The 13,378-nt window shown below is 54.1% G+C and overlaps 2 protein-coding genes across 2 annotated transcripts; both read left to right on the top strand.

Annotated features, from left to right (window-relative positions):
• The first annotated feature begins 1,999 nt into the window (after nt 1-1,999).
• Nucleotides 2,000-5,284, top strand: MYCTH_2294181 (uncharacterized protein). Its single transcript, XM_003658376.1, has 7 exons — nt 2,000-2,151; nt 2,222-2,780; nt 2,849-3,483; nt 3,535-4,413; nt 4,476-4,518; nt 4,573-4,728; nt 4,792-5,284. The coding sequence occupies exons 2-7, from the start codon at nt 2,588-2,590 to the stop codon at nt 4,893-4,895; spliced, it is 2,010 nt and encodes a 669-aa protein (XP_003658424.1). The 5' UTR covers nt 2,000-2,151; nt 2,222-2,587; the 3' UTR covers nt 4,896-5,284.
• A 3,147-nt stretch (nt 5,285-8,431) lies between these two features.
• MYCTH_2294173 (uncharacterized protein) lies at nt 8,432-9,734 on the top strand. Its single transcript, XM_003658375.1, has 3 exons — nt 8,432-8,663; nt 8,766-8,935; nt 8,994-9,734. Exons 1-3 carry the CDS (start codon nt 8,532-8,534, stop codon nt 9,436-9,438), a joined length of 747 nt encoding a protein of 248 aa, XP_003658423.1. The 5' UTR covers nt 8,432-8,531; the 3' UTR covers nt 9,439-9,734.
• The last annotated feature ends 3,644 nt before the right edge of the window (nt 9,735-13,378 follow it).

Genomic DNA, 13,378 nt, shown 5'->3' with positions numbered 1-13,378 from the left:
CCCCGGGTAACCGGTCCGCCTTGCTTGCTCTCCTGAGTGCCAGATGGCGACTCCACTAAGCGGTGTGAGCGTTGGCCCTCCGTGAGAGTCTGGGAAGAAAAGTGTGCGCAACCCTTTGCCATCAAACCTCTTTGACCGTAAGATGGTTATCAGTCCAAGAATTGGTACGAAGCACTTCTCGACACTTTTTTATTGATCACGCTGGCAGGGAAACCGCTGTCGCCAAGTCCATTGCACGAGCTCGCGTTGTACCACCCAGCGCGTGAGGTACATACACCGAGCCCACGCGCTAGAAGCTTCCCCGCTGCTTCCGAAACCTGCGATTGGTCGCGAGGTTGGGATAAAGGTCCCGCGCGGTCGGTTTAACCGGGATACGGAGAGTATCTGACCATGAAGCAACGATTGCTAAAAGCGACTTCATTGGCAAGTCGGCCAGATTCACGACCTTCGCGGCACCGTTTGGCATGCCGTCCTGCAATCATACCTGCTTCTGCTGGTAAGCAACTGCGCATGGAGAAGTGGGGGTGTCCGGCACCCAGCGCTGGATTCGAATCGAGTCCCAACCAGACCGACGAAATCAGTCCGAGTGTGGTGGGCAGGAGAGTGACAGCCCAACGGACATACAAGTACTTTTGATAGCCTTGCAAGGTTGTGCGACTCGAGAAAGGAACTGGACGCTCGAACGTTCCATTCCGTGGCCTGGTGACCAATTCTGCTGTGACTGCGAGACGAGCCCAGACCAGGTACCCGTCGCACCTCATTTTGCCGCAATTGCACTCCCCTGGTCAGATTTGCTCCCCTCACTGGCCGCGCCTGCCACTCGTCAACCAGGAACAGGCAAGGGTGAAGGGGCAAGTCGTGGTCAGGCCGCACCTTCCCCACGACCGGTGAATCTTTCCTCTTTACTTTATCTCGTCGCAACGCTCACCGATTGCTCCCTTTGCCAGCAAACAAGACAATAGCATTCTTCACCGGCTGTTCTGGACTCCACTGCGCAACAGTCACCGTCCCATTTCGGCCTGTGCCGTGAGACATCGCCCGTATTACCTGCTTCCCCTCGCGCCGCAGCAACCAGCCACCATTGGGCAACACGCAACTTGAACACGCAACGCGCAGCGGCTGGGCAGCGGGCACCTGGCACCGAAAGCAACGGAGTCGGATCTTCCCTGCCGAAATAGCTCATTTCCATTGTTGGAACTGGGCCGGTCAAACTGCCCAGAGCTGCTCGCCAGTCAGTCAACCGCCGCCCGAGGCCACAGCCCCAGCTTCCGGCGCCGCAGCCCGAGTCAATCTCAAACTCGGCGTTAGGCCGCAGTGTCGTGTCGCCCGGCACCTGTCGCAGCAATCGCCCGAAGCTCCTACCTGCTCCGAACACATCGGCGTCTCGTCCGGCACGGGCGCGGGACGGCACGGCATCCGACTTCCATCAGCAGCCGCAGCCACTGGCCGAAGCCTCCGAGGCTGGGCGCGGCTCTGAGTGTGGTGGCAGCTCGAGCAGCGGGCAATTCACGCTAGTTACTTGCCCGTCTCCCGGCCGTTTCCTTGGCCTGTGCCTACCCCCCTGCTTCGACCCGATCTTGCTACAACCCCACCCCTCCTCGCCGCCTCGTCGCAGGCAGCTTGTGTCTGCCGCCCCCCAACTGCATCAGGTACCGTTCTCAGGTGCGCCTGCTCCGCCCTCGCACGCATTTGTCCAGGCTGTCTCGCTTCCTTCGTTGCCATGGCGCATCTGTGACATGCTCGGGCCTGGGCTTCTGTTCACTCCCCCCCTTCTCCGTACGGCTGTGACTTCGGAGCGACTCGCTCTCTCGTCGTTCCAAAAACACTCTCTGGGTGCTGGCTATGCACATTCCCTTGTTTCCCCCTTGCAGACCGGGAACTTCTCCGCCACGTGCACCCTCGGTCGACGCTCCTCTCGAGCCTTGCCACCCTGCCCGATATAGCAACCCCGGCACGTCTTCACCATGGTAAGGACTTTGTTTTTCTTATTCGGGGCTAGGCGGCATCGTGCATGGCAGCATTCAACGATCATCCTGGTGGCTGTTTCGGCCCATATTCTCACCCAATTTCACTGTTCACCCCCCGTTCAGCTCTCCCCGGTTTCTCTTCCCTGCCCCGTCCTGCCATCTCTTCTTGCAACCTAGCTCACCGGTCCGCTTCCCGTCCTCAGCCTTCCCCCCTGATTCGCCAAGGGTGCGGTGAACTGACCATGCTTTTCTAGAACACAAATATCAGGAAACGGCGAGCCTACGGGCACGAGGAGGCGCCTACGGAGTCTATGTTCTATAGCCTGCCCTACTCGCCAGCCCTACTGAACAACCTTTCATTGCCAGCCGACCACCGGTATATACTGGATCAAGGCTCTCTACCATATGTGCTGCCTCCCTCTAGCCCTCTCTCTCTGACACGACCGGAAGCTCAGCAGTATGTCCTAGAACAAGCGGCCTTGATACTTAACCAACCTGTAGACGCTCTCCTGGATCTCAGCAACCATCACTACCCGTACTACAACAACCCACCACAGCACTTGGATCAGGATACCCCTCATCACTTCTCAAAGAAACCCCGATTGAGCTCGAGCAGCCAGATGCCGACACAATCGTACTCCGACGAGCAAGAAAAGGACACGACGGTCGCCCAGGCAGACGATGGTTTAAACTCAGGATGCGGATCCCAAGGCCTTTTTCCGGGCACAGACTCTGGATCAGGATGGACTGGTGCGCGGCTAGCTGACTGTTTTGCGAGCTTCTCTATGTGCCCCCCGTTTGAGCCTCAATCTTGTAGGTTTTCTCACGCGTCGTGCTGCGTGGCAGGATCATGCAGTTGTGTTGCTAATTACGGTTATCAGCATATCAACCTTTGCTGGCCCGTACGTCGTATGAGTATGATGATAATGGGTCGCCGGGCTTGGATACTACCGTGGTTTCGGTGCAACCTCAAGCCCAGGTCGCTCTGGTCACTCCGCCGGTCATTTCGGAACCTTCTTCCCTTTTCCCATGCGATGATCCCGCGCTGATGGCTCAGTACCTCCCAAACTATCCTCCGCTACAACCCGAGCGGATCACAGGTCTGCAGCCAGCTACCAGTCGGGAAGAGATGATATACCCGATCGTGTCGGCAGCCGGCAACGCTGACGGTGCTCACTGCGTCTCGGCCCTTAGAGGTCAACCTCAGCACTATGCCCCGGTGCAGACAGGCGCCGTGCCAGTCACATACGCTGGCAGCAGTGACGCCTCGCCTTTCAATGGACACGGTATTGTCATGAATCCGCCGCCGCGCTTCCATTCAGTCCAATGCTTCGATGTTGTGTCGAGGATCGAGAATGCGAGTACACAGAATGATTCTCCCGTTCTGGATTTCTTCCCTGCCCAGAGAACGGCACCTGTCAAGCGCGGGCCTTTCAAGGACCAAGATTCCCGAGAGAAAACAGCCCTGACCAGAAAGATGGGCAGCTGCATTCGTTGCCGAATGCAGCGCATCCGAGTGAGGCAATTCGCACTCGTTTGAGAAGATGTCCGAACTAACTCACAATAGTGCAACCTTGATCCGGAAAACGAGAAAGGCCCGTGTCTGTCATGCAAGAAAATTGCCAGCAGTGCCAAGGTGTACCGGCTGAACTGTTTACGGCTGAAAATCACGGACGTGAAGCTGTTTAAGCCTGGTCAAGTCAAGGGACAGGAGTGGACCAGTCGCTGGAAAGATAGCGTGATGGACGACATTGGCAGCTGGGAACCGTCACAGCCGCGCGTCATTCGGGTCACAGAGGGCTACACTGGCCGGTCAGTGGAGCTGCAGGTTCGGCAGTTCAAGCCTCAGCAGGGCGACAAGGTCAAGAGGTCCTGGGTGTCGAAAGATGGCCGGAGGCACGAAGTTCAGATCCCGACTTATGCCATTGTCAACATGGATGACGCCAAGGCCAGCTTCGACAAGTACATTCGGACGAGTCTAGGGGCTTGCTGCAAGCACCTGCTGAGCTCACGGGACGAACTCCTCTCGAGAACTTACTTTCTTGCCATCAAACTGGCGCAGAACCGCTCAACGCCGCAGTCAGAAAGGAGTCTGCTGGTCGCAACTTTCGAACTTTGGATGTCGGTCCGACTGACAACGAAATCATTCGAAATCGTCGGCGATGACACCCTGGGCATGCCACGAAACATTATCGACGACAAGGACAGCCCGCTGCACGGGAAGATCCCTCTCCCACCCGTAATGGGCGCGCAAATCGACTCGGTCATCATCCACCAGATTCAGCCTCGTCTTCGCCGCAAGACGCTCGAGGAGCTGCAGAAGATGACGCAGGAAAAGAAGCAAAAGACGTGGCTCACGACATTTTTGGTAACGTTTATCCTGTTGCACAACATCGCCCTCATAACCAAGCATGATGCGGACTATGCCAGAAAGCATGGACTACCGGTGAGTTCCCCCGACGTTCTAAAGGTTAAGCGAAGAACATAGCCAACACTCACCGTCGGCAGACGCGGTTTGCACGAGAGGCTAATGTTAAGGAATATAACCTGGGTAAGTACCTGCAACGCTTGTGCTGCGATGGCTCGATATTGACACGGTGTGTAGGGGCGAATACGTTGCTTGCCTACTTCCACTACTGTAACAAAGCTATATACCCGTTCTCTCGCGAGTGCAAAGATCAGGACTTGCAAACTCTGGCGGAACTTGACGACGAGGCGCTCGCATTCGTTCACTTCGTCAGGGAATCGGTTGCAAAGAAGAGTAAGTCAGCTCGACTTGGCTATAACACACTGAGGACGATGCTAAGGCAAGTGCTTCGACTAGAGGAGGAGTGGGAAAAGTTGTGGGCTCATGACGAATACGAACACGAGTACTACTACGTGTCGCAGCTTTTTGAGCACAACTGGCAACCACGAACTATGGCATAAATATTCCGTTTGGGTTAGACTAGGCGTTTGGTGCGGTTTTCCGTCTGGCCTCATGGTGTCGGTTGTTGGGTGGGTGTTGGAGTTCCGAAGGAGAGGGTCGTGAGATGAGTCGCCTGAACGGATCATTCGTGGGTTGGAAGTGGTAGCAACATAAGGTTCTGGCGCTGGCTGTTTGTCCGATGAGAGAAGCGGTCGCTGGCAGCCGGGATGGTTCCCAAACTGGATTCCAGGCACGACGGTTGTGCCGCGAGATACGAGATATGTACTGTACGGAGTGCATACCTGACAGAATCCAACGTGTTCCCCAATCTTCCTCTCCCACAATCGTACAACCTGCCTGAGAGTGTCGTGCGAGTCTCTATTTGGGCCCGCCCGAGGAAACGCTACACTCCACACCAAGTCATTCGAGCCCCCTCCGGAAATCGTTGGCCTGCAGGCCCGCTTGCATTGGGGCGCACCTTCGTGCTGCGAAGCCGCAGCTAACCAATCGCGGAACGGCGTCTTGCTCCAGCGGAACGCGACTGTGCAGATCGTCTTGTTGCTTGTACAGTACTCCACCCTTCGAGTTGCATAGCTCGTCCATCAAGCCGGGGTCAGGGATCTTGTGGAGAGGGAACACAGATCTCTCTCATCCGATTCCGATCTGCGCTTCCAGTCCCTGGTGTGATATTCAATGGCTGGCTGGAACTTCGCAGCGCAGCGTCGTCGATAGTTGAGTCGAACGACGGCTGGCGGCAGATAGCCAAAAAGGCATCCCGAGCCCATGTGAAATTTCGAGTTACGTTTGTGATTCTCTCTCTTTCCATTCTCGTCTCATTCGTTCACCGGCCGCCTCAACCCATTGCCCAGACCAGACCGACTCCTCTCTCTCTAACCACAATCGGATCGTTTTTTGACGCATTTTCTTGTCCCACCGCGACCGAGGCGGAATCGTTTTTCTCTTTTTTTCTCACACGTGGCCAGCTACCGCGCGAAGCTATCTTGAGGTCGAGAGCAAGCGCATCCAAGAGCATCACTCGGCAACGGCTGTGTGCTTGTCGCCTATTCACATCCTGCAAGTGGTGTGCCGCTCGGGCAGTTCCTCTGTCGTACAAAACCACCTGCAGCGCAACGGGAAAATTTTTGGGTATGGACCCTTCCCGTTCCGTCCGTATCCTCCATGAGATTTTGCGAGGTCAGATAGCTCGGGTGTGGCCAGAGGCTTTTGTTCTATCAAATCTTTCAGTTTTTTTCTTCCCCCTGCGCTTCTCAAGCCTCTCCCGAGCCAGACTTCTTTTTGCTTTTCTTTTCTTTCCTTTTTTTTTCCAACGGCAGGGAGGGTCTTCTTCGAACATCAGACTCTCTTCGGTTCCGTTGCAGCTGGGCCATGCGCGCGCCAATGAATCCTGTTGTCCCACTATCGACATCTGCACCTGCCGTGTGCTTTATCCTGCAGAACGCGTTGGTGGTGGATGGTCTTGACCCAGGAAGCCACAACCTAAATTCTCGACGAATCACACCCCAGGGTGCAGTTTGCCTCTCCCCGGTGCTTGCAGATTTAACTGCCAGTCTTTTCCATTTGCGTCCAACGTTGTTTAGGTTCCTTTCTTTGGGTACCCTTGGTGTTGCCTTTGTTGTGGTATGACAGAGCTCGCCGAATCGATCCCCTTCCCGGCCCGCGCATTCATCTGTGTCCACCGCAATTTTGAAGCTTCCTTCTTCCCTAGTTCTCCATTTTTTTTCTATCTTTGACTTTTCGCGCCACGCGCTCTCCAGCACCAATAACGTCCGAGATCACTGCATTGAGAGCTTTGGGTCCAATCCATTCAGCGGTGCTTCTCAATCTCGGTCTCATTACAATATTACGTACGACCCGTCATCGGCATGCCAACCCCGGCCTTTTGGGGCCGCCCTATGCAGGCAGTGCATTACCTGGCACGTTAGTGTCTCCGATGGCGGGTCTCGATCTTGCTCCCGCTTCCCCGGGCGATTGATGTTGCTGCAGGCCGACGCCATTAGTTGGACTAGGTGGTATATGGCAAACCTAGTCCCCTGCCGCTCCATGATGCCCAGGCTCGTGCCTGATACTTCTACTACTTTATGTGAGAAGTCACGGTACTTCCCGAATGCTATGGCACCGCCCATCCCTTCGCCTTTGAGTCGTTCTTTTTCTTCTCTGCTCCCTTAGCCCCCCTCCGCGTCAGTGACCCCATCAACGCAGAACACAGGCGCGAAAAACCAAGGCATCTAGCCGAGACGGCAGTTTTGATGGGTGTGGCCATCCGTCTCGCTGCCTCTCTCCTTACACACCCGCCTTCCTAGACATTTGTCTCTCCTTTCCCCCCCGGTCCGTGACGGAAGCTCCCGCGTTCGGGACTCCCACCCTATTGAGACGACCGCCTTCCTGTGTTGAGCTTGGTCTTAGCTGTCGAACCCGGGACTGCCCTTTACCACCTTGGTTACCCGCCGTACCATCCCGTCCCGAGTCGGTTGCTGAAGCTGGAGTGGCGGAACCTAGCTCTACACCCTCTCTTCAGGGGGAGGGGGACAAGAGTTACCTCCCGTCTGGCCTGGGTACCTGCTGCTCCTAGCCTTTTCAGTGTTACCGCTAGCTGGAATCCCACTCGTTCTTTCTTCTTACCGTACGGTCGACTGCGCGGAACGGCCCTGTCTATCTCGCGCGTCCTTGGCAGCCGGTCTGCACTTGTCCTCGCCAGCCAACAAAGAGGACGGCATGCGGGCTGGTAGTTGCCGGTACAACTCGCGTGTTTGCTCTTTCTCCCTACCGGGGGGTCTGTCTTGCTGCTCCTGGAAGGGTATCCCTCGACGCCTACATAAGCCGGCTGGCGCTCCCGTCTTCCGCTCGACCATGAGGCATTGAAAACTCACACTACTCTAACCAAGTCTCGTTCTGTCCGTCCACTCTTTCTTCAGGCCTTCTTCTGTCCAGAAGTTGTCCGCCAGATTGCGACACGAAACTAATACGGTTCCCTCGGCGCACGCATCTTCCCAATTGCCGATCACTACCTTCTCGTTTCGAGGTGAGAATCTCGTGTGTCTCTGCGAGCTTCGCTCTCTGCTATCAATTCTAGTGGCCCATACGCCCCGTCTGTTGCAACGTTCTGACCTGTAAATAGGGATTACATCATCAACATGTCCACCGTGGTGACTGCTCCGGTCGTTGACGCTCCCGGATTGGCCTTGTTCGCCAGGACCAATACGGATGCTCCCGCTCTCCCGGCCGGCTTCCCAGACCAGCTCCGGCACAAGCTAGCCTGGACCGGTTCTGACTTCAAGGGCTCGTCCGACCATATCATGGTCCTGAGTGATGTCCACCTTGCCGAGATCAAGTCTGCCCTCGAGAGCTACAAGTGCAAGTGTTTCCCCCTCAGTTTCCCGACTGGTTTCGTCTGCCGCTAACACGTCTGGCCAGCTCTCGGTCAGGACGGTGACCTTGTGGAAGCTGCCAACTTCCCGCTCCCGACCCTTGGTCCAAAGCTCAGGGAGCTCAGCGATGACGTTCACAACGGCAAGGGCTTCTGTGTTATCCGTGGCATCAATCCTGCCTCGTACAGCGTGGAGGACTTGACTCTGATTTACCTCGGCGTCCAATCGTATATTGCTGAACAGCGTGGGCGCCAGGACAAGCGTGGAAACATGCTTGGTGAGTTAGAACGCGTCCTCTCTCTCTCTTCAGCGAGCCTTGCTGATGATTGCGCAGTCCATATCGTCGCGGACAACAGCACCAAGCGAGCGGCCAACCACCACCGCCACTCGACCAAAGCAATTGTGAGTCGTCACTTATGTCGTCCAATAGGCCCGCGTCTCATCTACGCGAGTGTGTGTCTTGGGTGTGCCTATTTACTAACCACACATGACTACTTTCTAAAGACGTTCCACAACGAAGAGGCCGGCGATGTCGTTAGCTGGCTGACGCGCAGCACAGCCGCGACGGGCGGCAAGTGCATCATCGCCTCGGCTTATACGGTTTACAACGTCCTGACGGCTACAAGACCCGACGTGATCCGTACACTGGCCCGGTCTGATTGGCCCTTTGCTCTGTAAGTTTGCTTGACCACCCCGGCACACCGAGGGCGGCAACTGAGTGGACTCGGCCAGGCCTCGCTTTCAATGCCGTCCGGTCATATTTTACCAAGACTCGAAGCTCATTATGAACTTTGGTCGCGCTGCTCTCATGGGGAGCGAAGCGCATCCTCGACCCCGGAACCTGCCATCCTTGTCGGCGCGTCAGATCGAGGCCTTGGATGCCATCGAAGCGATTGCCCGAGCCACTCAGTTGGAGATCCAAACGCAGGCAGGAGATATGCATTTCATCAACAACCTGGCTATCCTGCACCGCCGCGAGGGTTTTGCTAACGGGCAGGCACCCACGGAGAAACGCCACCTGGTGCGCATGCGCCTCCGCAGCGCCGAGAAGGGATGGCCGATCCCCCGCGAGCTTGAGACAGAGTGGGATGCGGCCTTCAGGAAGCACGGAGTCAAGCACTGGCACGTGGAGCCCATGCCGTCGTACTTTTTCCCCATGCGCAACCAGCCCAACTAAGATTACGGAAGACAATTCCTTCCCGGCGCTTGTACCTTGTTTTCGCCCTTTTGTCGTTGCATTCGAGGCGTTATCATGTAAGGCTGGGCATGGCATCTGATTCGGCATTCGGCATCGGTTCTGCTTAATCATGGTTTTCTGGTGCGGAAATGTTTACAATTTGGGTCATAAAAGGGGGTATGCCGACAGACTGTATCCACATGGTTAATTGATTTTGGAAGAAAGGAAATTTTGTTCTCCATTTGTGTTTTTTTCTTCCTTTCCCCTTTAGAATGGTGTTTTTTTTTGGCTTTTACTATACTTTTCTTTTCTTTTTTTTTATTACCTTTAGAATATTATATTAAAGCGCTTACTTAAATATAAGACTAAATTCCTAAAGCTAGTACTAGGGATTAACTCCTAAGCGCTTAATAGTATCTAGGCAGGTAATATACTAAGTTATAATTAGTATATATATACCTATTTCTAAGGGAGTAATTATATCTTAAAGCACTTATATTATAGCCTTATTATCGTTTATACCCCTTTCCTTTCTAGCTCTAATAGTATAATAGAGATATAGTTCTATAGTCTTCTTGATCTAGCTCTAGAGCATTATATAATTCCTAGAGTTCTTAGTAAAAAGAGTAATATTAACTCTCTATTACTCGTTTAAACTCGAAAGCTCTTTACCAATCCCTTCTATAATAGGTATATAATTAGTAAATAGAGGTTATAAATCTTAGAGCTACTCTTGCTACCACTAGTAGGTCATTATATTAGTAAATCGAATTAAATTAGTAACCTTAATAACCTAAGATAATATCTCGAATCGTTAGAGTTAGAGGATTTAATAGGTAATTAGGGTCGGACCTTTTTTTTTTTTTTTTGTGGAGCTGGTCATAGCTGTGTAACTGATAATTCAGGAATGCTGTTCCGGAAAAAGGACCGGATGGTATGTCGTGATACTGCGATGCTTCTACCCAGGCGTGTTCAACTCGGAGTCTCGCTTATACATAAAGAGAAAGCCGGCGTGATATCAACACACAACAGGGATGCCCTTACGTGTTGGTTACTTCGTACGCTCGGTTTGCCCAGCGCGGCTGCTTTCTGCGGACAGCCCCTTGGGTCAGATTGCGGGGTGTGTGAGACTGCAAGACTTGGCTTGCGCCATCGAAGTCCAGCGGCCCGAGCAGTCCCAGGCTCCGGGGATAGTGGGGGGCATCCATTTTCGTCATCAAATGCATTGCACCATGACCAGGATCAAAACCTCCAGAAAATCATGGAACACTCTAGCACTGCCTTTGTTTGAAAAGATCAGTCGGCACTGGTTGCTCTAACCAAAGGACAGGCTTGTCTCTTCCCGGGCCCCGCCGGCCTTCGCTCCGGTGTCAAGTTTTCGATCGGACCCGGGTGGGCCCCCGAAGATCCGGACCCTCAGGGATCCGCCGGGCTGACCAAATTGGGCATGTGGGGCAGCTTTGGATCCCACATCACCTGCACCTTCCATGATCCTCTGGAGCCCAAGCCCATGCATGCATCGGAGCCTCTAATCATCCGATTATGATCCTTTGCGGCTTCCGCCGTGACCCACAAGGCAGCCAACTCAAAGCAAGAGCGACTGTGGCTGGCAAAAGCATTTTTTTTCTTTCGTAGTTTAGTGTAGTGTAGTGTAATAGTGTGTTGATCTGTGTGCCGTTTTTCTATCATCTTTCCCATTCCTCGCACCCAGAGTCCTGGGGGCCCTTCCCCTCCTCCCACTTGTCTTCTTCAGCTAAATCCCCCGCAGCAGACTAACTACACTAGCGTAGCGCAGTGCACAGAAATGGCAGTCGCCGTCTTGTTTGACAACACCATTCTGGTTTTCCGCCTCCTCCGGATAGTTCTAGGTCGGGCAGATCATGCGAGCCCACGGGCGTATCCAGTGGCACGGAACCGGGGAGTGGGGATCAGCTGGAACACAGCAGCCGAATCAGCGGTGAGCTTTTCCTCCTTTCCTATCACAGTTTCTCGAACAAGAGGCAGGAGGGAAATTGTCACTGCCGTGTGTGGAAATCCGAGGATTGCCATTGTTGCGCACCACCCGCTCGTATCGGTGAGTTAGGCAATGATCGGTTTCGCGAACGAAGCTACCGCTCCAGAGGCCTAGTCTATGTACTGTATGTACGGATCCGTACAGTACATACATACATACACTACAGTACCGCACTCACACTTGACCACACCACGGTCACGTCACACCGCTTTCAACTTACCCATTCAACTACCCATTCAACGGACCGTCCACCCACCCTGCCGATCTTTCATCCATGCCAACTCTACACCAGGACAGCCGAGGTGCTGCGACTTGTCGTCAGCGGCACAGGACACAAAGCTTCGATGGCCAGCTCCCGTTGGCCTGCCCTTTGAACTGGGGTGCCGATCGGGGATAAGTCTCTGTCGATGGTTTTACACTAGTGTCGTGTAGGAGATCCGGAAGCGGCTGGAAATAATCAAAGTGGTGGAAAAGAAGCATCACTCTTAGGGCTTTCACCACAACCCTGCAATCTCATTTATCGATCTACCCCTCCCCTAGCACCCCGGGTCGCGATAGTAAGGTTATACGACTGCACATTCGGCCGGCAAGCCACATATTCTCGAGCAGGGACACGCCACAAGGTCTCAGGTCCGTCGGAAGCCATGTGGCGTGTCCCTGCTCGAGAATATGTGAGACCTTGAAGTACATACGTACATATTTTGGGAGTGTATGTGCTGCGTTGCGTGTCCTACGGATTTCTCCGTCCATACGCACACGGAACCCTCGGATCCCACGCTCCTGTGCAGACCCTCTCGACACAACCGTCATCATCACGCTAATGCGTTGCTCGATTTTCAGCTCTCATCAACCCCCAGAGACCTGGCCATCGATTGGCGTACTTTTGAGTTGCATCGGGGCATGTCTCAGGTCCACGCGAGCAGAGAGCTCCGTCTGCTTAGGCAACTGCTCGCGCGCAACACTCAATGCCCGGTTGGTGTGAAAGTGATCCTAAGTTGACTCGTTGTGCTGCGACAAGTTTGTGACGCGGAGGGGAGTTTGATTGGGCAAAGATACACCATTTGGCGCCAACACTCACAATGGTCTTTGTGTATGTACATACATACCTAGGTATGTACGGTACAGTACAGATGGATACACAACCGCTTCAAAGCGTAGATCTGGGACATGTCTTGCGTCCTCCCATCCAAAGCCGAGACGTCGTCTCCTCCGTCGGTTCAACGGGGCCCCATTACAACTGTCAGTATTTGTCTAGCGAGAACGACCACTTGCGCAAGGAGACCAGACTGGTGCATTACCGTCCAGTACGGTCTTGCTGACTGACTGACCTTCAGTACTGCTATACTATAGCCCTGCGTTCACCAGAATCGAGGCCCGGAATAGGTTACCCAGTGAGAACGGTGTAGATACGTGTATAGACGTCCATACACGAGGCTGTCTAGTTTACACCACGGGATGTACATACGGTACTCCGCAGTGTTGCAGTACGTGCGTGCACTTCACCGACAACCAGGCAGCCCTGACCACAGGGGCCGGGCCGGGTCTATCTTCGGGAAGTGGAATCGGCCTTCTCCCTCGGGTCCTAAAAGACGGCAATCACCCGTCCTGGGTCGAAGCGAAAACCGAGACACGACCCTAGGAAGAGCATAGGACCACCCCGTCGACCCAGGCAGTCTTTGGCACACAACATTGGTAGGAAGCTGTGTGTGTATACACACCTACCTACTTATGTACGGATCACATTAGTGTTGTATGTACAATCATGCCCACCGAGGGCATCCAGGCTGGCCGGTGGTTGTCTAATCCTGTTGTATGGCCTTATACCCCCGCCCCCCCCAATTCTGGCGTAGGTTCCCTAAGGGGAGCCGGTTCTCCGTTTTGGTTACGTCAAATCCTTTATGTTTTCCTTTCTTTTCTTTTCTTTTT

The sequence above is a fragment of the Thermothelomyces thermophilus genome, chromosome 1 (genome assembly GCF_000226095.1).
Source record: "Thermothelomyces thermophilus ATCC 42464 chromosome 1, complete sequence".
Lineage (NCBI taxonomy): Eukaryota > Fungi > Ascomycota > Sordariomycetes > Sordariales > Chaetomiaceae > Thermothelomyces > Thermothelomyces thermophilus.
Note: the sequence above shows the minus strand (reverse complement) of the source record. Positions and strands in the feature narration are given on the sequence as shown.